The following is a 27,829-nucleotide window of genomic DNA, read 5'->3' on the forward strand; positions in this document are numbered from 1 at the left end:
CCCGGTTGGCCACATGCAAGGAAAGCACCCTGACCACTATATTATCTCTCCAGCCCAGCATCAGAGTGTATTTTATATTATAGGTTAAATAGGACAGCTTATGGGAAAAGTCATATTTGGTCTCTTATTTGTGGGTTTCCAGTCACAAATCTGAAATATTTTTTCTGCAGGATTTACAGTGTACCTGGCAATCAATGTTCAAGAGCTATTCTTGGTTCTGTGCTGGATGTTGCTCCCAGAGGTGCTCGGGAGACTATATACTAGCTAGGGATATATACTAAGTGGGACTGGCCACACGCAAGGCAAGCTTTTAAAACTGTACATTCTCTCTGTCTCCAACATAACTATTTTACAGGAGCCACTACCAGCAATGCTCTCTGTGTGGTCTGAGTCTAATGGTTCAGTGCTTGAAGGCCCCCAGGCTACACCAGGCAGTGTTGAGGGGCTATCAGGAGCTTATGATAAAACTCAGAACCTCACACATGGAGTTATCTTACTGGCCCCCAGTTATTCTTGATAAAGGTAGTATAAAATTAGATATACATAGTATATGTAGGGGATGATCCTACTAATTGTAATTTGTTCTTCAAAACCTATCACGACTTCTTGACTATGTCTTGATATTAGGATCTTAGTCTAATACTGGGCTGGAGCGATAGCACAGCGGGTAGGGCATTTGCCTTGCATGCACCGACCAGGGTTCGATTCCTCCGCCCCTCTCCGAGAGCCTGGCAAGCTACCAAGAGTATCTCACCCACACAGCAGAGCCTGGCAAGCTATCCGTGGTGTATTCGATATGCCAAAAACAGTAACAACAAGTCTCATGATGGAGACGTTACTGGTGCCTGCTCGAGCAAATCGATGAGCAACGCAATGACAGTGACAGTCTAATATTCACTATATCCCTGTTTACAATAGCAAACATGTCGAAGGAATATCCATATCCAAGAATGATGAAGAAATGATAAATGGATGAAGAAAGTACAATATACATATACTCATGAATGAATGAATGAATGAATGAATGAATGAATAGATAAATATTGTGTACAACTTGATGTGGATAAACTTCATCACCACGCTCAGTGAGACAGGCCAGGACAAAAGTGTTTATGTTCCACTTACATGAGGCATTGGAAACAGTCTAATTTACAGAGAAACAGAAGTGTAGGAAAGTGGCTGTCAGGAGCAGAGGGAGGAAGAAACAAGTAGTTACTAATCAAAGGCTATAAAGTTTGTTAGGCAAAATACATAAATTCTAAACACTACTGTGTAATACAGTGTATGAATGGTTTGAATACTGACAAGTGCTTGACCCTGGATTACAAACTGCAAAGGCTAAGTGGATGGTAAGAGATGATGAAGTTGTCTTGATGTAATATATGGTCACACTGGTCCCAGGCAATTGCTGGGGGTGAAATGCGGCCACTTTGTACATGTCAATCACAAGCATTAACACTGTTGTAAACATGTGACCCAAATTACAATAATTCTTTTTAAAGTTTATGAAGAAGGGGTATGATGTAAGCGGGGAGTCTTGGTGACATTGGCGGTGGATGTGTGGAAATTGAACATTGCTCACCTGTAACTATTATTAATAGTTTTGTAAATCTCTGTGCTGAAAAAAGAATACATGTAAAAATATTGCTTTGTGCACCTTAAAATCTATGTAGAGGGTAAATTTCATTTGTTTTCTTGAGAGATACATGCACATGCACAACACACACAAAACAGGAATAGCACTGCACTGTAGCACTGTCGTCCTATTGTCCATCGATTTGCTCAAGTGGGCACCAGTAATGTCTCCATTGTGAGACTTGTTACTGTTTCTGGCATATCGAATACGCCACAGGTAGCTTGCCAGGCTCTGCCATGCGGGAAAACAGGAGTAAAAGAACTTATTTAAACAAGAATTTATCAAATGTGAAAAATAACAGTGAATATGACAACTGTGTAATACTAGTGAACAAGAAAGTTTTAATGAGCTCATTAAAAAGGGTAAAAGACCTCATTTTGTGGTGTAAGAACTGGGTTTCCATTTCTCTCGATAGTCCCTGCACCTTGAACAAAGAGGCACTTGACAATTTATTGTTAAATTAATAGATTTGATTTATGAATTAAGTTGCTATTAAAATACAATTTTTGATCTTTTGTTTCCTAGACCTGGGAACGAAGGAAAAAAAGATGACAACAATTAAAAATATTTCTGTGATTCTGAATTACTGAACTATAAACATTTTGATTAAGTCATTTCTCACCAAGATGTAGACTTTGTCATCAGGACCTTGAATAGTGAATCTGAAAGTGCTTCTTGCAGAAGAGAGTTCCATCAGACACCGGGTAATCACGCTCTGTACAAACTGAGACCTGTGTCAACAGAAAGCAGTTCTCACCGTGTGCCTTTCATCAACTCTAACTGGCTATAAATACCCAGGGTATCTAAAAGACAGAGGTATGCGCATGCCAGACTTTTCTATATGCTGACCATTCATTTCCTCCCAACCTGAGTCATGTGAATATTAATATATTTTCATGGATCTGTATGTTCCACTCTTCTTTTACTCTATTCTACAATCCTTAAAGATTTTCCAAGCCAGAATCCAGAGAGTAGTGGGTAGGGTGCTTGACTTCCCTGCAGTCACCCCGGGTTCGATTATATTTAAATATAATACCCAGAGCCCCACCAGAAATAATGCCTGAGCACAGAGCCAGGAGTAAGTTCTGAGCATCACCAGGAGTGGCCCTAAAACCAATAAACAAGTAAATAAAACCTAAACTTTAAATTTTTTTCTAATCCAAATCTAATTACTCCCCATACAGAATTTAAAAAATTATGCTAGATATTATTCCATTTGTGCTCTTATACATTTAAATAAAATTACATTTAAAAAGTGGGGTGGTGATGGAGAGGTGAAAAGATAGTACAGCAGGTATGCTGGCTTTCCCACAGCTGGTCACCTAGCATCACATATGGTCCTTTAAGTCTGCCAGGAGTGATTTCTGAGAGCAGAGCCAGGAGGAAGCCCTGAGTACCACCAGGTTGCCAAGTGTGGCCCAATTATTGTCCCTCCCCACTCCAAAAAAGGAAAAAAATAGATTAGTGAAAAAATTCCCTCCCAAATATTAAATAAATATTATTGCCTACAATGGCTTAATTGTATTTACTACTATACTCCAACTTTGAGGGGTTAAAAAAAAAAAAGCAGAGTATTGCAGAGTATTCACAAACTCTTGAGAGCTAATACAGCCACACAGGGTTTCCCAAGCTCCCAAGCCCCACCAGGAGAGAGCACTGAGCCAGGAGCAAGTCCTGAGCACTCCTGGGTGAGGCCCCAAACCAAACCAAAATAAACAAACAAAAAGCAGAATTTAACAGTTACATTTAGATTGCCATGATTATTAGATGTGAAAAAACTAAAACAATGACATAGAGTTCTTGTTTACAAAAAGATACAAAGAAAAGAAACACTAATTGATTTGATGATTAAGTAACTTTACAATCAAAAACAGGAGTCATCTGAAAACTGATCCATATTTTAAAATTTAAGTAAGTCAAATTATCATGAGAAACTGTGATTAAAAAACATCTATTAAGTTATAAGTCTTTGGCTTTCTAAGACAGAAAGAGGAGACAAAAGCCTTTCAGAATTAAAAGATTTAGAAGAACACTTCTAATTGTAATATCATGTAAGGAAACTATGATTAAGTCTGCAAGTCTTTATATGTGTGGTTTAAGTCAATGAACTTTCCTAGAGGTCTTTTCCCTTTTCAAATAGAGGTATAAATACAAATGTCACTGTCACTGTCATCCCGTTGCTCATTGATTTGTTCGAGTGGGCACCAGTAACGTCTCTCATTGAGAGACTTATTGTTACTGTTTTTGGCATATCCAATACACAGGGGTAGCTTGCCAGGCTCTGCCGCGCAGGCTCGATACTCTGGGTAGCTTGCTGGGCTCTCCGAGAGGAGCGGAGGAATCGAACTCAGGTCAGCCTCATGAAAGGCGAACGCCCAATCGCTGTGCTATTGCTCCAGCCCCCCCAAATAAAAATGAATTCCTAAATAATGAATTTTACAGTTCTTTAAATAAGAAGTTGCAAAGCAGACTTATTTGCTATTTGTACCTTGGTATGATGGAAAAAATTCTCTCTGATGGCTGAATAATGATCTCTGTCATATAAAACTTCGTGGTTTCTAGAAATAAAAATGAGAAAATTAAGTATCTCTCCAATACACTGATATGCTCATTGTGTAATGCTGGTCTCAAATTATAGTATTTCAAACTAAATGTTCACTATCATGGTAAAATTAACATTTAGTAAAAATTCTGTGAAAGTGACACTTTAAGACAACAAACATTAATGCCGTTAAGGAGACAGTTCTAAAGTTTCAGCTAGCACAGCTATTTCAGAAGAAGACTAAAGCAAATATTGAGCGGCCCAACTCTGGGGATATGTAAGAAAGAATATTTAAAATGAAAAACGAACAAAATATACCTCAATCATAGAAGGGCCAGAAAGAGAGCTCAATGGGTTGAGCACATAGTTGGAATGCAGGAGGCACACATTTGATGCCCTGCACCAGATGGTCGTCTGAGCGAGTATTCTTACAAGTAAACCCCAAAGCAGAACTGGGAGTAAGCACCTCCGCTGTACCCCTGTCTCGCCCAAAGTAGGCACATCACAACCACAGCTCACTTACCTAGAAATCAGTAATTTGGCTTTCTCTTTTCTACAGAGTAGCTACAAAACTAGGGGTCACCAAAAAAAAAAAAAAAAAAAAAACCATCCATAAAGTTGCTCTTAATAACAATAATGGAAAAGCTAAAAAAAAATGTCCGAAAGTTGAGGACAGTTTGAGTTCCATTGATAATTATATATTTAGGTAACAATTCTATGCAGTCATTACAAACGATGTGTTACTCAGCTTATTATTGTTCTGATGAGATGGAAAGCTGTTTCTGACAGAATTCTGAAAAAGTAATTACTCAATACAGAAATAAAGAATGAAATCAATACTTCTATCTAGAGCCATTATAAAACTTAATTTTTTTTGAAGTTCAGTTTTTCACTAGACTATTTTCAAGCACTGTTATTATCAATTATTTGGCTGGAGGCTCTGGGAAATGAACCAAGGGTTTAACACATCAAGGTAAGGGCTTTACTGAACAAACATATCCTAGGCCACCTTAAATCATGTTATTAGATGCAGAATTCAACCTTTAAACATTATGAAATGATTCCTTTCATACCTGCTGTTAAGTAGTTATATAGTAAATTAACTACAATTTTAATATAATAAACTTGTTTTATAGTCAATAGTTATAATTATCTACATACTTATTTCTTTATCAAACCTATTTAAACCTATTTGAGATCATTTTCTCTACCTCACCTACAGATCAAGTTTTTTTTAAATAGAAACCAAACTACTTGAGTTGAATTATTTCAGCTTTTGTCAGAAAACATACTTAATTTCCTCTTGATTTTTTTGTATCAGATCATTTTACTTTTTTTTGGGGGGGGGTCACACCCAGCATTGCTCAAGGGTTACTCCTGGCTCTGCACTCAGGAATTACTCCTGGCAGTGCTTGGGGGACCATATGGGATGCTGGGAATCGAACCCGGGTCGGCCGCGTGCAAGGCAAATGCCTTACCCGCTGTGCTATTGCTCTAGCCCCTGTATCAGATCATTTTAGCATGCTACAAAATTCTAGTTTAACAGTTATTTCCTTCTGTATACTGGACTATTATGACTGCAAATCTTTTTAAGGTTATCTATTTTTTGCTGGTTGAAGATTTTGTTTTTTATTTTTCTGAAGTATCATTTTGATGTGTACTATTAAGGATCTATTTTTAATTATCTCACTTGGACCTTAATTAGAATTTAAAGTCTCTCTTAAATCTGTAAACTTAAGCAATCATCATTTCAAATATTGCCTATGATTTATTCCACTTTCCTTTTTCCCCAAGATATCTGATTAAACATGTATCGTATCTCATCACTATTCTCTTCTAATTTTTTTGCCTTCTTTAAAAACTATGAAGAACTGCACGATTTTAGTCTTAAAATATTTCTTATTTCTATTATAATAAAAATAGCTTAATTTCTATTATAATTTTTAAAAATTCCTATCATAGATTTTTTTTTTTTTTTTTGCTTTTTGGGTCACACCCGGCGATGCACAGGGGTTATTCTTGGCTCTGCATTCAGGAATTACTCCTGGAGGTGCTCAGGGGACCATATGGGATGCCGGGAATCAAACCTGGGTTGGCCGCGTGCAAGGCAAATGCCCTACCCGCTGTGCTATCGCTCCAGCCCCAATGTATATTTTATAAATATGCTTAACTTTGGTTTCCCATTTATTTCAGCTCTTCAAGCCTGTCTTTTATACTGTTGTATTTATAAGCATATTTGCTTTATAATTTACACCAATAATTCCAATAAAAGAAGTCCATTATTAGTTGTCTTTGTTAGTTCTTGTTAATAGAAGTCAAATTTACTTGTGTGGTCATTTATTTTGAATAAATGCTAAATACTATATTTGGAAAAACTGTGAGAATAAGGTAAACAATACAATTTTCATTATAAATGAAGCTTAATTTCCTTCACTTGTAATTTGCACTTATTTTGTCAGGTATTTGATATTCTATATAATCCAGGTTGACTGGGTTCAAGATTTGAAATTTTCTGAAGTCCAAAAGGAATGGTTCCTGATTACAATTCCATAGGGCTGTTTTATGTTGGATTCACCTTCTCTGGAAGGGTCTGATTGTTCAGGTTTTGTTAAGTCACACATTAACTTTCTATTCTGCATAATCTTTGGCTTCTGTCTTTCTCAAAGCAATCATAACAAAAGTTCTACTTTTAGAGAACTGGAAAATTGTAAGAAATGGGTGGTTTCAAATTTGTGCTAACCTCTTCTGCGTTTGTTTCTATGCCAATTTATCACATAATTTCCATTTACTATGCTTTTCTTTCCTTCAGTTACCATTTGGTACTTTGCACTTCAGTCTAAAAAAGTTTCTTTAGGGAGCTGGAGAGATAGTAGAGTGGGAAGGGTACTTGCCCTACATGCAGCTGACCAGGATTTAATCCCCAGCATCCCATATGGTTCCCAAACACTGCTAGGAGTAAATCAAGTGCGGAGCCAAGAGTGACCCTTGAACATTGCAGGGTATGGCTCATAAACGAATGGAAGGAAGGAAGGAAGGAAGGAAGGAAGGAAGGAAGGAAGGAAGGAAGGAAGGAAGGAAGGAAGGAAGGAAGGAAGGAGGGAGGGAGGGAGGGAGGGAGGGAGGGAGGAAGGAAGGAAGGAAGGAAGGAAGGAAGGAAGGAAGGAAGGAAGGAAGGAAGGAAGGAAGGAAGGAAGGAAGGAAGGAAGGAAGGAAGGAAGGAAGGAAAAAAAATTTTGTAAATAAGATCACCACTGCATTATCTTCACCTTCACATTTACATAAAAATGTCCTATTTACCTTTATTTTTGAAGGACAGCTTTGCTGTTGAAAGGGGCTAGGGGTCACCTGTTGAGCAGTTGAGTGCCTTATTTTTGTGTCAACATCTATAATTATAAATCTGCCTCAGCTATACCATGAAAATGCTTCTATGTGATGTTTTGTTTTACTCTTGCGACTTTCAAGATTTTCAGCCTCTGACTTTCATCAACTGAATAGAACGTGCTAGTTGAAGAAGTCTTTTGTCTTTTCCTACTTGACGTTCACTGAAGTTTGTCAACAGTAATATTTTTCACCAATTTTGCCAAGATTCCGCATCATGTATTTCCTACAATTCTTCTGGGGGGAGAAATATCTGGCATTTGATATGGAGCCCTATTGTGCTGGGGTGTCATGAATTAAACTGGGGTTGACTCCATGCAAAGCAAGTACCTTAACCTGTGTATTCTCTTGCCCTCATTTTTTAAAAATCTTTTCTTTACCTCCTCATCTCCTGAAATTCCACGCATATATTTTACTGAAACACTATGTCATTCCAATCTGAGATCTGTTCCTGCAGCTTCAGACTTTTTCCTCAGTTATTTGAATCAGCTAATTTCTATTGTTCTGTTTTTAAGTTAAATTGTATTTTTCCCCTTGTCATTTCAAATATGTAGTTTAACTTTTCTGATAACTTTTTCGTCTCAGTCTATAACTGCCAAAATGAGCCTTTTCTTGGAGGGTACTAATCAGTTGAGATTTACTCTTAGTTTACTCAAGATGTTTTCAATTCTTTGACATAATTACAATGTTTCTTCAACACCTTTGTCTGTTAAATCTAATATTTTTGCTTACCCAGCACTGCTTATTGAGCACCGCCTTTTCTTTCCTAAGTAGGAATAAATCTATTCTGTGTTCTATCTTTTTTGAAGTAATTTCTGGACAGAAAGACTTGGACTGTAATATATCCATACTGATTTTCACTCTGTTCTTTAAAGAATTGTTATTATCTCAGTCCTTTCCAAGGCCTTCTCGATTCCAAAATCTCTCAGATTTTCATTTTCTCCATTATCAACCCTGAACCAATACAGCACCCACAGACAATAAAACTGTGGGTTTTCCTGCACAAGTGGATGAAGAAAGTGGGGTGAGGGGGAAAGAAAGGCTCTGCCATATATAAAATAGTCACAAAATTTCAATTCTAACCCAACGTAGCAGTTCTTTATCATTAACACTTGGAAAATCATTGTTTTATTTGATCACTTTCCAATGGCTGCTTTTTCTAATTTAACTTATATGCTTTTTACCAAATGGAACTGTTTGTTCTCTTTATGCCATAAATTCTGCATGGAACTCAACAGTTTTACATTTTAGAGTAGATAACTCATCTCCTATCTTCTTCCCTGTAGGATAACATAGCCTCAGGTAGTTTAGTTCTTCCTTCGCCTGTCCTTGACCACGGGCCCTCCCGATCCAGTCCACACGCTGCGGTTCCAGAGTACCGAACGCGGGTGGTGAGACAGAGCCGCCCGGAGAGCCGAGAGTGCACTCGCCCCTCGACGTGCCTTAGTTTTTTACAGCTGGCGTCCCTAGAGCGGGCACGAACTACCAACTAAAGGTAAGAATAGCGTTCGGTGCACCCTCACTCTAGAAACTGAGTGGGAGGACAGGATTTTTTTAGTGTGCTGCGGATTAGAATCCTAACAGCAATCACCCACTAAGATGGGGCAGATTCTGGGCCTTCCCAAGATCTTTCATATTTTCTCAAGCCAGACTGAACAGGGCAAGCCATTTATGGATTTGATTCAGTGTCTCTCCCGCAGAACAGGAGACCCGGAACTCTGCACTTCCAGAGACCAACTCTGGTCCTGCTTTAAGGTAGTTTATGCAATTAACCCATGGTTCCGGGATGAAGGAACTCTAGAAATTAAGATTTGGAAACAAGTTAGGAAAAATGTCTATAAGACATCTAAGAAAGGGACTAAGATCCCCGTGGAATTCTGGATTACATGGGAGATTGTTAATTCTATTCTTCTGTTTTTGAAAAGTGCAATTGATGCGGAGGAGAATATTAGGAATAATACGGCCTCAGCTCCTCCTGCACCTAAGTCTCGAAAGGGTTTTCATAGTAAAAATATTTCTGAGGCTGGTGAATATAGCTCTACTTCCAGTGCATTAGATGGAAGTGATGCGGGTTATGAGTCTGCTGCCACTTACTCAGATTCTGAGTCCGAGAGTGACTCAGCCAAGCGGCCTCCAGACCGCTCGGGACATGCTCCCAATCACCCAGTCCAGGCAGAGAAGAAGCAGCCTCCATCTTATCGCAGGTTAAGGATGGATTCTCTCAGTCGTTTCAAACAGGCCTGTGTCTCGTATGGGCCTACATCTCCGTACTGTAGGGAGTATCTTACAGACTGGAGTAAAAAGGCCTACTGGGCACCTCAAGATTTTCACAGGGTTGCTAAGACATGCTTAAGCCGTTCTCAGTACTTGCAGTGGAGAATGTGGCTCAGCAAGGAAGCCAAGGCAAAGCTTCAAGGCCTACACCATGCTGGACAAAACTTTTCAGGGATTGAGTTGACTTGTGAGATGTTAATTGGTGAAGGAAAATGGCGTGACCCAGAAAGGCAAGTCACCTTGCCTCGTGATGTTCTTGCTTATGTCCGTGACGGAGCCCTGCATGCATGGGAGAAGGTTGATGCAGAAGCAGAATTTAAGGGAAGCTTTACAAAGATTGTCCAGAGAGCCTCAGAACCTTATGCAGACTTCCTAGGAAGATTGATGGAAGCCATAGAAATCCAGGTTGAGGGTAAGGAGACTCATGAGCTGTTGACTAAACAATTGGCCTTTGAAAATGCTAATGAGGATTGCCAGGCCATTCTGCGCCCTATTAAGGAGAAGGAAGACATATTTGGGTACTTGGAAGCATGATGGAATGTTGGCTCTGTTAAACATAAGGTGCAGGTCTATGCTTTAAAGAGACAAGCTCAGAAAAGATGTTTTAATTGTGGAAAACCAGGCCACTTTCATAGAGATTGCAATGCGCCCCCAAGCCGTGCTACAAGAGCACGTCCTGGGCCCTGTCCCAGGTGTAAGAAGGGAAACCACTGGGCCAGAGACTGCAGAGCCAAACATGCACCTCCCGGGCCCTGTCCCCGGTATAAGAGGGGAAATCATTGGGCCAGAGATTGTCGCTTTAATTTTGATGTAGTGGGTGACCCCAACTCGGGACACCTGCAAGGGGGCCAGCCCCAGGCCCCGAAAAATCAGCAGATGTTCTCAGTTGCAGCCCCTTTCCCCAGTGTGGAGTTTCAGAGCTCCTATCAGTATAATCGCTGCAGCCGGGGATGGCAGGAAGCGCAGCCTATTTCCTGCCCCGATACAGTTACTACAACCCCTTTTCAGTATAGAACACTGCGGCCTTAAGCCCACCACCTCTGTCTGCATTTTCAGTGGACATAAGGAATATTAAATCAAATACAAAAAGGAGGTGTTTTCTCAATTGAATGTAGCAGGAAAACTCCTCATTCGAGGAAAAGGCTATGCTTTTGTTTCAACAGATGATAACCCCACTAAGAAACTTTGGATCCTGTTACGTCTTATCAGGAGCAGAATTCAACCACCTGATTAGGATCTCAGACCTCCAGAGATTCACAACCCTTCAAATTCCAGCTCAGATTCATCACCAAACTGATTTCAGCTCGGAGTCACAAGAAAAGAAGAGGAGCCAGCGTTAGAGGACCTGCAGCAAAGGCCTCTAGCCCATTTTGCATATCATGGGATCACATTAAGACCTTTCCTTATACCCCTCTTTTACAGGTTGTGATTGGACAATGCCAGGCCTACATATTTTTAATTAACAATACTTTATTTTTACCCTTTCCTTGGAATTCACAGGTTCCTGAAGGAGAAAAAAAAATGGCTTTTAACAGGAACACCTTTTCATTTCTCTCTAGGATATCCATTTGTATTGGAGCTTTCCTCTGTCCACAGGCATGGAGACCAAACCCCAACTGTGAAAGCCTCTAATAACTTTAAAGTGTTTTTTCTCAAACATAAGCTAGGTTGCACATCTATGACTGCCGAGGAACCAGACCAGAGAAGGGCTGCATTCCTCTGCTGAAGTTCTCCTGCCAGAAGTTGTGATGCTCCTGTTCCAGTGCTCCCTGACTGATCCAGTGCTTCCTGAAATTTATCGGACTTCTAATTGCTGCTCCCCTGAGACTCATTGCTGCTACCACTACTGATGCTGTTACAGAACAACTCTTCAGTTTTGATCCAGACACTTCATTTCTTCAAACTGTGACTAAATGACTCTTATCACCCCTGGACAGTGCAGGACAATTGGACTCTCTACTACAAGCACTGCTCTGGACCCAGGGTCGGACTGAAATCTTAGCACAACTAATAAGACTGTATTGTTATTTGAAACTGTGTTGTAATTTGGAATTGTTCCTCATTTTCAAATTTTGTGTTTTTGTAAAAAGAAAAAGGGGGATATGTAGGATAACATAGCCTCAGGTAGTTTAGGTTTATTGGAATACTCCCGTTACAGTGCTCCTATTCCTCTTTGTTTATTTGTAGCTTCTTTCTTCGTGTTCTGTTGACTTGTAAATAATGTTTTTCTCTTCTCCTTGAGTCCTTTGCATAGTTTATTCAGAGCAAGTCCTTTTTGTATGGACACAGAAGACTTAACAAATGTTATGCTTTTGTAACCTGGGAGTCATTTGACTCTACATGATATTTTCCTCCAGGGCATCTATTCTCTTGACCTAAGCCACAGCTGCCCTTACTTCCTAGCATCCCCAAAGCAGGGTCCCCGACGTGGGACAAGAAGGACCCAGGGCAAGTGGTGAGTTGTGTGCTACCCTGGCATCGAGATGGGCCTGGCCAAAGTGCCTAATGCTTAACTATAAGTTAAGAGCTTGATCATGGACAAGTGCTGTCATGATCCAAACAGTGATAACTAGATTCGGACCCTGCTAGGGTGAGGAATGATTAGTCTGGCCTGAGTGCTGTGGTCTGAGTCTGTGGCAAGATGTTGCCAGGAGAGCTGCCTTGCAAGCCTCAATGTATCCCTTGCTATGTCCATACAAAAATAACTAGTATTAAGATGTTAATAAGTTCCTGGACTAAGGAAAAGAAAAAAAACCTTAAGAGTGAGGAAGGGCTTTGGAATGCCCTGACCTCAGGAAGGGCTTTCTTATGTTGATTTTCCTACCTGGCTGGGGGTAGCCTAGAAGGCAAGGTGGGAGAGAGAAGTAGGAGTAGAGAGAGAAGCCAGAAAGAAGCGGCAGTTGATGCAGAGAGAGGCCGGAGCTGGGTGGGAGTGCGGGAGATGAGAAAGATGGAAGATTGAATAAACGGTAACTAATCAGCAACCAGCTTGGTCCTCGTTCTTCCTTCGCCTGTCCTTGAACACCGGCCGTCCCGATCCAGTCCACATGCTGCGGTTCCAGAGTACCGAATGTGGGTGGTGAGAGAGAGCCGCCCGGAGAGCCCGCGAGTGCACTCGCCCCTTGGCGAGCTTTAGTTTTTTACACTTCCCTAAACTCAAACACACATATTGATCTCCTAACATAGCTAATTAGCACACCATAATTTTTGGTTAGCTCAACAGTCAGTATTCACATTATTTTGATCATAATAACATGATGAAAATTTTTCTTTCTTGTTCAACCGTTTGCTGTCCTATAGTGAATAACTGCTTACTTTTTTGCTTTTTTATTGGTGGGGGGGAAGCTTGAGGGGGGCTAGGACACACTTGGCTGGTGCTCAGGCTTTTTCTCAGCCTCTGTACTCTCTCTGCAGCCCAATAATTCCTTTCTTTATTGTCTTTTCATTTGTTAAAGCCTTCAGATTCATGAGCACAGCTTACTGACTCCCCCAGGTCAACCTCTAGTCCTACAAGCTCTAATCATAGTATCTGTTCTATACAGGTAAACCATACTTATCTCGGTACATTATTACTTTTACTGTCCACTTTTTATGTCTTCATGTTTAGATACACAAATAGAATTATGTCACAATTCCTGTAGTATTCGGAACAGTAACAAGCTATACTGGCTTACAACCAAAGGGCAACAGGATATACCATATAGCCTTGATGAGATAGCCTTAGTCACAGTGTCTAGGTTAAGATAATAGGTTTGTAAAAAAAAAAAAGAGAGAGATAATAGGTTTGTGTAGTATACTCTATGGCACTCACATAACCAATGCATCTCAAGAATGTATGTCTCGGGTCTGAAGTGATAGAACAGCGGGTAGGGCATTTGCCTTGCAAGTGGCTGACCTGGGTTCGATTCCCAGCACCCCATATAGTCCCCCAAGCACCGCCAGGAGTAATTCCTGAGTGCATGAGCCAGGAGAGACCTCCGTACATTGCCGAGTATGACCCAAAAAGCAAAGAAAAAAAAAAAGAATGTATGTCTCATCATTAAATGATATATCAGTTAGTGACATTTCATCATTAAAACTCACCATTAAATTTCCCTAAAGGAAAATAGCCCTTTAAAGTTTATGTTTGAAGATGATGGATTTTAAAAATATATATTTATTATCTTTCTGCTTGGTTTATGGATGATAAGACTATTTACCATTTGACTTGAAAATCTTTTCTTCCCAAATTCTGAAGACACCCTTTCCCTACCTTCTAGGTTTCAACACTAGTGGTAAACTGCTCTAGACCAGGGGGACCTGAGGAGAGCTCTGTGGCAAAATGAACTGTTCTGAAAGTGGAAAGAGGCGTGTTTGATCCCAGGGCCATCCATATATGCAGACTGGGGCTGTTTAGGACCCCTAGTGTGCAAACCCTAGTGTACCACAGTCAGCTCTGTGCAAGCACAACTAGAGAAGTGCTAAAGTAATCCCCAGCATGTCTGATCACTAAAACTATGCAAACATTAGTGCCAGGCCTGTGACTGCTGCCTAGCACAGAACTAAGGAATGCAACCCCTAGTGGGTGCATTTGCAAGCAGAACTAAAGGTGTAAAAGCACCTACCCCAGCCCCAGCCCCAACCCCCAACCCCACACAGTGATAATCACAACGGGTGTGTGTGTGTGTGTGTGTGTGTGTGTGTGTGTGTAATCACAACGGGTGTGTGTGTGTGTGTGTGTGTGTGTGTGTGTGTGTGTGTGTGTGTGTGTGTGTGTGTGAAAGAAGTTCAGTACCTTTCTAATTCCCAATATGTTACACTATCTGGAAATGTCATCCTTGGCTTTCAGAAATTCCTTTTCATGGGGGGATCATTCTCTGACTTGACCACTGGTAGGTTAGAACCATCATGGGCCCTTTTAGAAAATGGTCTTGTATTATGCTTTTGTTAATTTTTCTTCAATCTCCTATATCCTGTTGTCTTGATTCTCTTTGTAGAATTTCTAGTTGCAAGATGTTGTACGTCCTGTAGGACTCAATTCATCCATTCAACTCATAGTCACTGGGCACCCACTGCAGACCAGGTATTATTCCAATGCCAAGATTAGTCACTGTCACTGTGATCCTGCTGCTCATCGATTTGTTCGAGCGGGCACCAGTAACGTCTCTCATTGAGAGACTTATTGTTACTGTTTTCGGCATATCCAATAAGCACGGGTAGCTTGCCAGGCTCTGCCGTGCTTGCCGGGCTCTCCGAGAGGGGCGGAGGAATCGAACACGGGTAGGCCGAGCGAAAGGCGAAAGCCCAACCGCTGTGCTATCGCTCCAGCCCAATGCCAAGATTACAGTGATAAATGTGATCAACACTAGCCCTATTCTTCAGGGAATTTACATGATGATTCTTTTAAAAGTACATTGCCTTACCAATTTTCAGACGGATTTTCTGAGATAGTTCATTATTTTTATGGCCGAGGCCTTTGATTAGTTTTTTTCAATTGTTACATTTTTAATTCTACATTCTCTGAATTATAGAGGTAATATAGAGGCAAAATGTCTCTAAGGACATTTTAAAAAAGATTTTCCTCCATTCTATACAAAAGAACAGTTTCTTCTCTGTGCCTTGACTGAGCATTGGGTTGGTTGTTTGCTTTGATTTCTCTTCTACTGGAGACTGTTTCAGATATTTGGCGGTGCTCTGTAACCCAATCAAACGTAATGAAAGTAGTAAAGTGCTGAGAGGAAGCTTGCTGACTGTAACACGGCTGCACATAAGCTCAGTTACCACTCAGTGATCCCCAAGAATCAGTTTGCAAGTCTTTCTCTAGTATACCTCCTACTCTTGCACTATTCTAAGTGTGAAGAGGCGACATGGGAGACTCATAGGTCCATACTTAAACACTGAATGAACCAGCCCATCTCCAGCCCCTTGTCTCACAGTCTTCCCTGTTACCTGCTGCCTCCAAAATCAGACCAGCCCTGGAGTTTGAGAGTGAGCGCTGCTCCCTGCTAAGCCTAGCATCATCTGCAGACATGAGGCTGCAGCTTCCTCCAGGCTGCCAAGTGCATCCTTCAGCCTTCTCAGCTTCACAGCTGCAAACTAGCTCTGTTGATTATCTCTTGTTTATATCACCACCCCCTCTGGACCTGGCTCAGGAACTATGTATCTTTTTTATCCCTTAACTTTGAAAAGCAACTTTTCAAAACTTCATATAACTTTTAAATAAAAAGAGTATCTTTAATTTTAACTGAGCTTCAGGGAGGAAAGAAAAATTTTTTTAAATCATTTTCCTTTATTTAACCAATGTTTCATGTTTTCTGTGTTGTGTTTGAAAAGGTTTTGCTTTTACTCAGAGCCTCCTTCATTTTTATCCCCCTTATCTCTGAATAACCAACAATTTATAAGATTCTGATGATTTAAAACAAAAAAAAAATAGCACCCTCTGCCTACCCTCATATATAACAGCTTCAATTAAGACATAGCTTCTAATTATACTAAAAGCAATTATTCATGACCCACAAAACTAACACACCACCTGTACTCTTTTTCGACACAAAGCTCAAAATACCTACAAATAATGAGGCATCAGGATTTTCATTAGTATAGAGTAATATAACATATTCTCTACATAAAAGAAAAACCACAGAACTAATGGCAAAAGACCAAGGATGGAGTACAAAATTCTGAATGTCTTTTTTAATAATTCAACAGATTCTCTTCGACCCCAGTCTCAAAATATAGCCCTGAGGCAGATAACAGCCAAGAAAATCAAATTTATTCGTCACCTCTGGCAAACAATTCTTCTAACGTGTTGCATTAAGAAAAAGGCCTCAATGACAATGAATCGATACCATCTCACACCAATGAGTGTGGCACGTATCAAAAATAATAGAAACAGTCTGTATTTGTGAGGGTTTGGTAAAAAAGGAACTCTCTTCACTGCTGGTGGGGATGTTGTCTGGTTCAACCCCTTTGACAAAACGTATGGAGAGTTCTCTTAAAATGGGGCTACCCTAAGACCCAGAAATTCTACTCTGGGTATCTACCCCCAGGACAGAAAAGTATTCATTCCAAGGGACATACGCTCATCACTATTCACTGCAGCACTCACTACGATAGCCAAGATTTGAAATCAACCTAGATGACCAACAGATCAGTGGATCATAAAGATATATATGTGTATATATGTGATAAATATATTTCCATTGTATATATACAATGGAATGTATATATATACATAGATATATACACAATGGAATATTACACAGCTGTAAGGAATGATGAAATCATGCAATCTGGAATTGGAAGATATTATGTTAAATGAAGCCAGAAGAAGGAGAAACACAGGATGATATCCCTTATATGTGGTATTTTGAGTAACTGGATAAGAAAACATAATGATTTATGGTGGGATGCAAAGATCAACCTTAGCCCCAGAGTGGAGGGAGGAGAAGGAAAGGGAGTGACAGAAAAGGGGAGAAGAGATAGATGAGAAGCAATGGGGGCAGGGATCGGGAGATTCAGGTACACTGGTGGCATTAAGGAGTGACAGCGGTAAATGTCCAAACCACAGAATCAACAAACACTGAAACTGTGAGACCCAAACTTTAATAACCAAATTTCAAAGATATGTCAAGAAAAAAAAAAGAAAGAAAGCCTCAATTCTTTTTAAAGACAGACCCAAGTACAAATGTTTTACTATAGCCACAAAGAAGAAATAAAATATTTAAAATGACACAACCATCTAATGCTTAAAACTTAATACTATAAAGGCCAAAATATACAAACTTCTTAACTAATTAAATGCCATGTTATTTGGTTTCTATTTTTAAAGTTACCAATCTTGGTTTCTATTTTAAAAGGTATTAATCTTACAACATATTTCAATCATCTATCCTTTATACATATTTCCTACAAAACTTCCTGCTATTGGTTTTTAACAAGAATCTAGTTGACTTTTCTATTGTGAAATTCTTACCTGATGACACCATCTCTCCCAGCATTACCTTGCAACGCTTACAAATTACTTTGGTATTTGCCTTTGGTTTCTGTAGAACAGAAAAATGTCATTTAAATGTCATCCAGCTTTCCTTAAAAGGAATATATAATTTTAACATAGTCTCTAGAGTATACATTGAACTTTACATTTTATTTTGCCCTCTACTAAATACTGGGAATACACTTAGCACATACACAAAGTTTTTAAAGAACTTTTTCAAAAAGCTGAAGACAGAATAAACAGGGGCTCAATCTTTTCCCAAACCTATTCCGTTTTTGATAATCAAAATGTGGCCAAACAATTTCTAGGAACTATTTCAAGATGTCCTTATCATTTAGAATTGGCAGGTGCTGGGCACAAAAAGCAGAGAGAGAGTACGTGACTTGTCCCAATAAAGGTTTCTGATAAAAGGAATCGGAATTTGAACTCATGTTAGTTTGATTTCTAATCCAGTATAATTTAAGTAAAAGTAACCCGTGATATATAATCACACATCAGAACCAAAAATGATCTAACTCATTCATAAGTCTATTTTTCCATTTAAAATATGCACTGTAATTGGAAAGATAGCTACTCTTCTGGGAAAAGATCTGAAAATGTTATTAAACTTCAAAAATCCAAATTTATCACTAGGGAAAGAAACTGAAATAGCTAGCATTCTTCTAAGTATTAAGCAAATAAAATAATATTCTTCACAGCCAAAGAAATGACTTTGCTAAAGCTTTATATTACTTGCACCCAAGTAAGTGTCCTATCACAAGGCAGAAACCACTTAACAAGGGGCAGGGAGAAGGAAATTCTTCAATTGAAAGTCACTCCTTCTGAGAAGTCATAAAATAGAGTGCAGGTCTAAGTGAGAAAAGAACAGTCACTTTCTGATGTGGGATAGTATATGTGTTAATCAAAGAATGCATCTTATCTGATTAGTACGAACCACATGTTCTCTTTCGCAGAAATATTTTCTGAAAGAATGCATTAAAATCATTCTCAAATGCAAATAGATATTGAATGAATTTAATGCCTTCTCAAATTTAAACTGAGTTCCATGGGTATGCTGCTAATAAGTGATAAGAGTTTATTGCTGAATCCAGGTTCTTTCTAAATTACAGCTTGTACTTCTAAGCAGTAGGCCACGTATTTTCCAAAGCAGTTCATGGAATTAATCAAATGGGTTATAGGGCCCACATTTAAAATATATACATATACAAGAAAGTACTTCTTTAAGAAACTTATTTGAAATTGCTGTGTCTGCACTTAGATTTTAACTGTAGCACTGTAGCACTGTCCTCCCATTCATCGATTTGCTTGAGCAGGCACCAGTAAAGTCTCCATTGTGAGACTTGTTGCTACTGTTTTTGGCATATCGAATACGCCACAGGTAACTTGCCAGGCTCTGCTGTGCGGGCAATATATTCTTGTTAGCTTGCCGGGCTCTCTGAGAGGGACAGAAGAATCGAACCCGGGTCGACCTCGTGCAATGCAAATGCCCTACCCACTGTGCTATCACTCCAGCTTACTTTAGAGATCAAGAAAAGTCAAAAGTCACAGATGCAGACAGCAAGACAAGTGCCAGTTTGTTCAGGTCCAGGCAGGGTTACAGGAAAATGGAGTTCCATAGTTAGGTATGCTCAATTATAGTCTTATATTTTGGCAGTACTTTCCTATAGAAAAATTTACCCACTGGCTTCCAAATTAGGTATTACAGATAACATTTTAAAGGATTCTATTTTGAAGAAATTAAATTAAATATTCTCATTAACTCTTAACAAAAAACTAAATACTTAATTAAAAAATGAATATAGGAGGGCTGGAGAGTCCTTACGACAGATAGGGGCTTGCCTTGCGTGCATCTGACAAAGGGGCTTTGTCAGGAATGATCTCTGAGCACAGAGCCAGGAGTCAGCTGTGAGAACTGCTGAGTGTGGCCTAGTTAAAAATTACATATATATCTATATATAAATATATATGGTGTTGATATAGCAATGCTGAGAAGAAAGGACTTTCCCATTCAAAAACAGAGGACTTTCATCAGGTGCTCTATTATGGAATCATTTAGAATTGTTCTTATATCACATTTGGTTTTGGCTTTGATTTAAAGCAGGAAAAATGGGGTTTTACTGGCTAATTTTTAAAGATTTTATGTTTTCAAGACATTTATTTACAACCAAATATGTAAAAGATACATTTAAAACAACTAGTAAAAATTCTGTGGCCTGATGTATCAAATAACAGTTGTCAAATTTTCAGTTGTGAAGGTAACACTGATTATGTACAAAAACAAAACAAAAAAACTATTTTTGGATCTACATGTTGTAATGTATAAGGATAACGTGACATAATCCGTAGGATGTGCTTTAAAATACTTGAGCAAAATATTAAAATAGCGACAAAGTTTATTTCATTAATTAGATGATTGGTATACTCATGATCACACTTTTTATATTTGTGCAAATTTACAAACTTCAACATTTTTCTGAGAAAATTTTTTAAAACCCTTATGGATTTGGCAGAAAAAATAAATATTTGTTACCAAATCAATAAATACTGCCAAATACCCAAGGGAAAAAAATGTGATAAAGCTTTTAGTCATATGTTGTAATCACTACAATTTATTGATTATAGAGCTACAATATAATCAAAATTCAATTTCATTTGCTTTTTCAAAAATAGGATAGTATATAAACTTATACTCTTAAATCTAGATTATAAATCTTATAAAAGATCAAGATGCCACATATATCATTCCATTATTATAAGGTATGGATTTTTCATTATGCAGGCACACAAAAAACTCACAAGATAAATCAGTGCAATAATGGGAAATTTTCAGTAGATATCTTTAGAATTAAAAGGTATATATGGTGCCTTATTAACAGAGGCACACATACTATACACTCAGAGTAGGTATTAAAAGAAGGAAAAAGTGTTGGGCAACATGCTATTTTAAAAATCTGATCTTTTACTGGTGCTGGAGTAATAGTACAGCAAGTACACGCTGATTCCTGAGTGCAGAGCCAGGAGTCAGCCCTGAGCATCTCCGGGTGTAGTCCCTCCAAACAAATAAAAACCCTGATCTTTCATATCAAAATATTAAAAGTTTTCATCATGTTTAAAGAGAAACACACTTTTCTTGATGTAAAAAATAAAGTTGTGCAGTGAAGTTAAGCCTAATAGTGCGAGAACTCTACAGAAAAATCATCAAAGAAACACTGTTGTATACTGATTAAATCAATATTCTGAGAGATGGCATTGCTGCTGAGAAAAGTTAGCCTTCTGTCCTTAGTTTTTTGTGTGCTGCTCAGTTTCTAAGGACACCTGATAAAATCCTACCCCCCCAAATGTTTTTTTTTAAGTGTCCCAAGAGATACTATTAGGATACTGTGTCACCATGTGACATTTCAAAACCGTGCTATGTGGCTAGCTTGGTGATATGAGAAATAGGTTTTCAATAGCATAGCAGACTTGTTCCCACAGGAACCTTGAGAGCACTGTTTAAGCAGTCTCTCCAAATTTAGGTTACTATTTTGGTCATAGGCAAACTCTTTGAACAGCTGGAAAATGCAATTAAATCGAAACTTCCATCCAGGCTAACTTGGAAACAATCTTATAAACAACAGCTTATCAGGATAATAATTTTCCATAGTCTCCTTGATACCAAAAACTAAAATATCTAAATAGAAAGTCTAAATATGAAGGTTTCTCTTTTAATTCATAAGATGGTTGCTTACAATTAAGAGAAATTCTGGAAAATGGCATCATAGAGGCATAGTTTTCAGACAATTAAGAGGGAAAATCATGATTTCTCTCATGTAATTTCTCAAATCATCTCCCACTCACACTTTCCAAACATTGAAAAAATGAATGGCATAATTATACAAAAAGTGCAAGTTAAAACACATATAAGATGGTAAAGAGCTGGTATATACATTTAGGTTACAGTAATTTAAATTTGACCACTTTAAATACAATTATAACAGATTCTTTTATATTAACTACTTAGCATTGTCTCTTAAAAAGCAAAGCAGAAAACTGGGTGCCAGAGCAATAGTACAGTGGGGAGTTTGCCTTGTATACGGTCAACATGGGTTAATACCATATGGTCCCCTGAGTACCACCAGGGGTGATTTCTGAGAGCAGATCCAAAGTAATCCCTGAGCATTGCTAGATGTGGCCACCCCAAACTAAAAAACAAAACAAACAAATAAGAACTGACAGAAAGAAAGTGCTATAATTTAAAATGAACTATACTTAGGAAGAGATTTGCATTTATGGTCAAAGATAAGACTTCAATAATTTAAATTATAAGTGATATTGGAAAAACTTTAATCTTATTTAAGACAGAAAATTGTTCTATGAATACCTTACAACCTAAGGAGCTGCCCAACTGCTGTGAATTTCCAGAAGTGGTTCAGTTCTCATTACAAAAATTAAATGAATTCGAAGTGTAATTTAACATGCAACGCTTTTGTTCTTACCAATAATCAGATGTTAATATGATTCTCTGGTAATGATTTACTTTACTTTTAAATCACATCTGTATTGAGTTGCCATCAGGGTAATGATTTCTCACAAGAACCAAGTCAATGTCATCGATTTTCTTTTTTTTAAAAAAAAGGTAAAGCACTTGTTCTCTGTGGAGAGAGGAAATTGGCTTCTCCCTAGAGCAATTTTTATAGCAGGAGGCGCCTGACCTCACATTGTCAAAGCATCAACGTAAAGCCTACAGCACAAGCTTTATTTCTATGCTTGGACTCCTCCATTTCCTCTTTTTCCTTGATGGCGTCTGCTTTTATAACATCAGCACAAGTCTAGTCCATGGGCAGACACAGTAAAATACCTAGGTCTAATGTCTAGTAGATTACCCTGGAGCAAAAGAACAGTGTGAATTTAAATCAGATTTGAAGAATAAATGTACATGGATTATAGGATACTGTCCGAAAACCAAGAAAACGGGACATTCTGGTTTGTAAAATAATGACACCCAACTCTATGCATGAAGTCCTTTTGTCTTTCTTCCTCCAGCCCTTGGAGCTGTTTGGTTTGACCCTATGTTATTCCAGTATCAACAGAGCTGAACGAGAGAATAGGAGCAGTTAAAATTAATGGATTTGGGCCTTTAGAACACACTGCATACTTAGCATTGAAAAAAAAAAAGATTATTAGAGAAACCAATTCCTCCAACCTCTAAATCAGATTTTATCTTGGAAAAATAAATTTTTTTACCAACTTAAAACGATCCTCAGCAGCAAGAGAGTGTGTCTCCACTGTGGCTAATTCAGGCCTTGGCTGCCACAAATCACTTCTCAAATTCACCAAGAAGAAGGAGTCCCCAATGAAACAGTCGTTAGCTTGTGGCTGAAGTGGCTTATTAGCAAAGGGGTCAGGATGACAACACCATTCTCCAACCAGAGCTCCCCAGTTCTCACTAGGAAGTGGGAGCACCCTGAGGAGCTTCCTAGGAGAAAGAAAAAAAAGTGATTTCTGACAGAACAAAATGGAACGGTAACATCTTTTTAATTAAGTAAGAGTATAACATAGAGGAAATTCATAAATGACCTAACTTGCAGTGTTAATTTTCTTTCCATTACGAAAGTAATACATACTCACTGCAGTTCTGAAAGTGCATCGAGGTATAAAGAAAACAAAAGTTACCCATTTTCCATTAGCCAAGGACAGTAATGGACTATAAATACTCTTCACATGGTTTATTCCTTGCCATCTTTTCAAGAGACACAGCTGTACACATACACAAATCAAGTATGGGAAGAGAAAATATGCACTCACAACTATACCCAACTATTTTATTTAGTTGCATCCTGATTTTTGCTTGTTTGTTTTGGAGGCACACCCAACAGTGCTCAGGGTTTACTCCTGATTTTGCATTTAGGGATCACTCCTGGCTGGGCTCCAGGGACCAGCTGTAGTACTGGAGACCAAACCAAGGTCAGCTACATGCAAAGCAAAGACTATACTATCGCTCCAGCCTAGGCAATGCTCTTATTGAAAAGGCGTCATTCATATCGCTTGACCTTTCAGAACCCAGTCCCGATTCTTAATGATTCCATTCAATGCCGCATTATGCAAAACTTTTTAGATTATTCTTCCACGTGACTGATATTAATGTTTTAAGCATTTCGTTTTCAATAACCTTGTGAAAAACATCCCTATTAGAAACTTTGGACACACAAATGATTCCTTGGAGGAAAATGTATAAACATATACATATTAGCACAAATGGCATATGCATTTAAAGAGATCTGAAAGTACTCAATGGTGCTCTCTGTCCCACAGGCTGTGGGGAATGTTATCCATGGCTCCTACAAGCAAATCGTGAGCTCCAGTCCCGTGAGTCATCTTCTGGAACACAGGCACACGTCAAAGATCAACAACTGCTTTCTGGAAAAACTGCTTTCCATAAAGACTGTACCCATCCATCATCTTTTAACTTACCTTCTGCAAAGATGAACACGTTTTCCATGTAATGGCTGAAAAATGTTTGCAATACTGCTTTGCTCTGAAATTCTTTAGTTACTAGTGAGATTGAACTTACCTCCCTATTTGTTGCTATTTGGGCTTCCCCTGTGATTATGAATAATTACTATTTTCCAGCTGTGACAGTACGTTTGTGAAAGTACACTTCTAAATTTAAAATCTTAGCCCTGTCTATTATTCATGATCAGTGGGTTTTTTTTTCAGCCATTGACTTTTAATTTGGTTGCTGTAACTTCAATTTTCTAACCAACTAACCGTTTCTTCTATACTTTCTTCCATTACTTTAAAATAGACAATTCTAAATAAATATAGATTCACAGAAGTTAGACAAATAGTACTTGTTTAGTTCATTGTATTTTCAAGTGTGTGTATGAACTTGCTAGGACAGTACAATAGGGTAAGGTGGTTGACTTGTCCACGGTTAACCCAAGTTCAATACCCACAACCTCATATGGCCCCCTGAGCCCTGTCAGGAGTGATCCCTGAGCTCAGCATCTAAAGTAGCCCAGAGCACCACCGGGTACAGCCCCCAAACTAAGAACAAACAGACAAGCAAACAATTACATGTATTGCCTATGTAAACCAACGCAATATAAGCTGCCATTCGTCTAAAGATGAAGAATTTTAAATCTGGTAAAAGCTAGTAGTTTGAGAAAAAAACCACAATTCTAGCAATTTTAGTGTGGTATACATAATTAACTGTACCCTACTAGGAAGGAGAAAAAAAAAATCTAGAAGAACTTTTGATCCTATTTCTTCAGAAGTGTCTAACTTCTCACTACATTTCCGAGAAACTGAAACTACAGAAACTGTAGCAGATGGATTTAAAATGGTTTAAATGAGGGGCCGGAGCAATAGCACAGCGGCTAGGGCGTTTGCCTTGCACGTGGGCGACCTGGGTTCGATCCCCGGCATCCCATATGGTCCCTCAAGCACCGCCAGGAGTAACTCCTGAGTGCAAAGCCAGGAGTAATCCCTGAGCATCGCTGGGTGTGACCCAAAAAGCAAAATAAATAAATAAATAAATAAGACAGCATCCCTGATTTTTAAAAAATAAATAAATAAATAAATAAAATGGTTTAAATGAAAAAAACTACACAGCCGTGGTCTGTCCCATAATAAAACACTAGTAATTTTATTTATATGTTTTAAATTAAAATATTTCAAATGTGAATGCATCGTTTTTGTTTTTTAGGTCACACCCGACTGGGCTCCTGGGTGAGTCCAGGCTCAGTGCTCGGGAGCCATTTCTGTATGCTCCATCTAGAGTTCACTGACAGAATCCATGAATTGTACATTTTGAACTATGTGAGGTCCCTAAGTGGGCCTGTCGCATACTAGAATGAAAGAGTTAACAAACATTTTTCCATATTGCTTTGATAATCTGACCTTTGCTTTAACCACCTTGCTCTGTTGCCCTGGAAACTAGGTAGATAGTAGCATTAATTATATTGCTAGGCAACACTGCTCCTGGTAAAGATGATCCTGATTGGTAAATTGTCTCTAGACAAGAAAGTATAAATGAACTGTAAATATCTGATGAGGATGCTATGCTAAGGACTTTCTGAAACAGCCCCTTGTGAGACATTCTTGCAAAACACTGAAAAATTGTTTTAAAACTACTGAACACAGAGGATGTCCAGCTTCTCAGGGTCATATTCTCAGAGTCTGCACGTTCAGTTAAACTTAGGAAGTACTTTAGAGGGCACGACATGGATCTTATCGATTTTATGTTCCTTGAAATAATATTTACTGTTCCCCTATTAGAGTCAAGAAAAGGAAGCTTAGAGAAGCCAGGGTGTAGCTCATTTATAAGGCACGTCTTTTACAAACATGAGGCCTTGGGTTCCAGCCCTGGCACCAAAGAAACAAAAATAAACCAAAATTCGGGGCTGAGGAGATGGCACAAAGGAAAGCAGTTCATGTCTACTCTGCATGCAGAAGGCCCACGGAACAACCTCCAGCAGCACTGGAGAGAGCCCATCCCCTCCCTCTGCAAAACAACAACAAAAAATCTGAAATTACCTGACTTCACTAGCTGCTGGCTGTCTTCTCCAGAATCTCTTTTCTGAGAAAAAGAGGAAACGTGAAAAAAGAAAAGAAAAGAAAAAGAAAAAGAAAACAGGAGGCTCCAAAATGTTCATTTGTATAAGTTCACCAAGCCAGAGTTGACAGATGGAGCCAGAATCTTCTTGACCTCAGAACAACACTTTCCCTAGGCCTAACACAAGAAAAAGAAGACTGAGAAAGTGAGACAGTGGGACACTATGGGGCACCTATCAACCAAAAGGACTAGGATGTGAGGAAACCATTCTAGAATATTTAAGCAGAGAAATGATGGGTCAGATTTAATACTTTACTAAGAAGGGGAAGAAGGCAAATAAGAAAACTGAGTATTTGGAGTGCAAGTCAGACAGTCACAGGTTCCTAGATTTACATTTGGAGTGGGGGGATGTGGGGGTGGTAAGGCCACATTTGGCAGTGCTTGGGAGACAATGCAGTGTCCGGAATCAAACCTGGGTCTCCTACATGTGAAGCATACTCCTTGAGCTCTCTCCAGTCCCTATTATATTTTTGCATATGTTATTAATTATTTTTTCAGGGCTGGAGCAATAGCACAGCCGGTAGGGCGTTTGCCTTGCACATGGCGGACCCAGGTTCGATTCCTCTGTCCCTCTCGGAGAGCCCGGCAAGCTACTGAGAGTATCTCACCTGCATGGCAGAGCCTGGGAAGCTACCCGTGGTGTATTGGATATTCCAAAAACAGTAACAATAAGTCTCACAATGGAGACGGTACTGGTGCCCGCTCCAGCAAATCGATAAACAGGATAACAGGACAACAGTGCTACAGTGCAATTAATTTTTTATACCTAAGATATGGTTTGGCTGGAGTGATAGCACAGCAGTAGGGCTGTGTATGCCAATATCCAGTATTGGATATGCCAAAAACAGTAACAATAAGTCTCACAATGAGAGACGTTACTGGTGCCCGCTCAAACAAACTGATGAGCAACAGGATGACAGTGACAATGAAGATATGGTTACAAAATGTTCATGATTGAGTTTTAGTCCTATGATGTCCAACACCCATCCATTCACCAGTGCATATTTCCTGCCACCAACAACCCCAGTTTCCATCCCCACCCATGCCCTGCCCCCACAGCCTGCCTCTATGGCAGGTACTTTTCTTCTCTCTCACTCTCCCTCCCTCCATCCCTCCTTCCTTCCGCCCCTCCCTTTCCCTCCCCCTCCCCTCTCATTTTCCTTTCAGGCACAGTGGTTTGCAATACTGAAAGTGTATCATGTGTATCCCTTTATCTCCTTTTAGCACCAGTTTGTCTCCAGAGTGATTGTTTCCAACTATCATTGTCATAGTGGTCCCTTTTCTGTCCTAACTGCACTCTCTCCCTCCTTGGTGGCAAGCTTCTTACCATAGACCAAGTCTCATGGCCTTTATTTCTATTGTCCTTGGGTATTATTCACATACTCTATATATGTGTAGGATGTGAATAATACTATATATATAAATATA

The 27,829-nt window shown here is 39.0% G+C and overlaps 1 protein-coding gene across 1 annotated transcript in view; it reads right to left on the reverse strand.

The window, feature by feature from the left end:
• UBE3D (ubiquitin protein ligase E3D) overlaps window positions 1-27,829 on the reverse strand; it is a 160,160-nt gene that overhangs the window by 112,084 nt on the left and 20,247 nt on the right. The window contains exons 4-7 of the mRNA XM_055136148.1: window positions 23,029-23,260; window positions 17,785-17,854; window positions 4,125-4,194; window positions 2,259-2,367 (exon numbers count right to left, since the gene is read on the reverse strand). Coding sequence (XP_054992123.1) covers window positions 2,259-2,367; window positions 4,125-4,194; window positions 17,785-17,854; window positions 23,029-23,260 — 481 coding nt within the window. The remainder of the gene's footprint in view (window positions 1-2,258; window positions 2,368-4,124; window positions 4,195-17,784; window positions 17,855-23,028; window positions 23,261-27,829) is intronic.

The sequence above is a fragment of the Sorex araneus genome, chromosome 4 (assembly GCF_027595985.1).
Source record: "Sorex araneus isolate mSorAra2 chromosome 4, mSorAra2.pri, whole genome shotgun sequence".
Taxonomy (NCBI): Eukaryota; Metazoa; Chordata; class Mammalia; order Eulipotyphla; family Soricidae; genus Sorex; species Sorex araneus.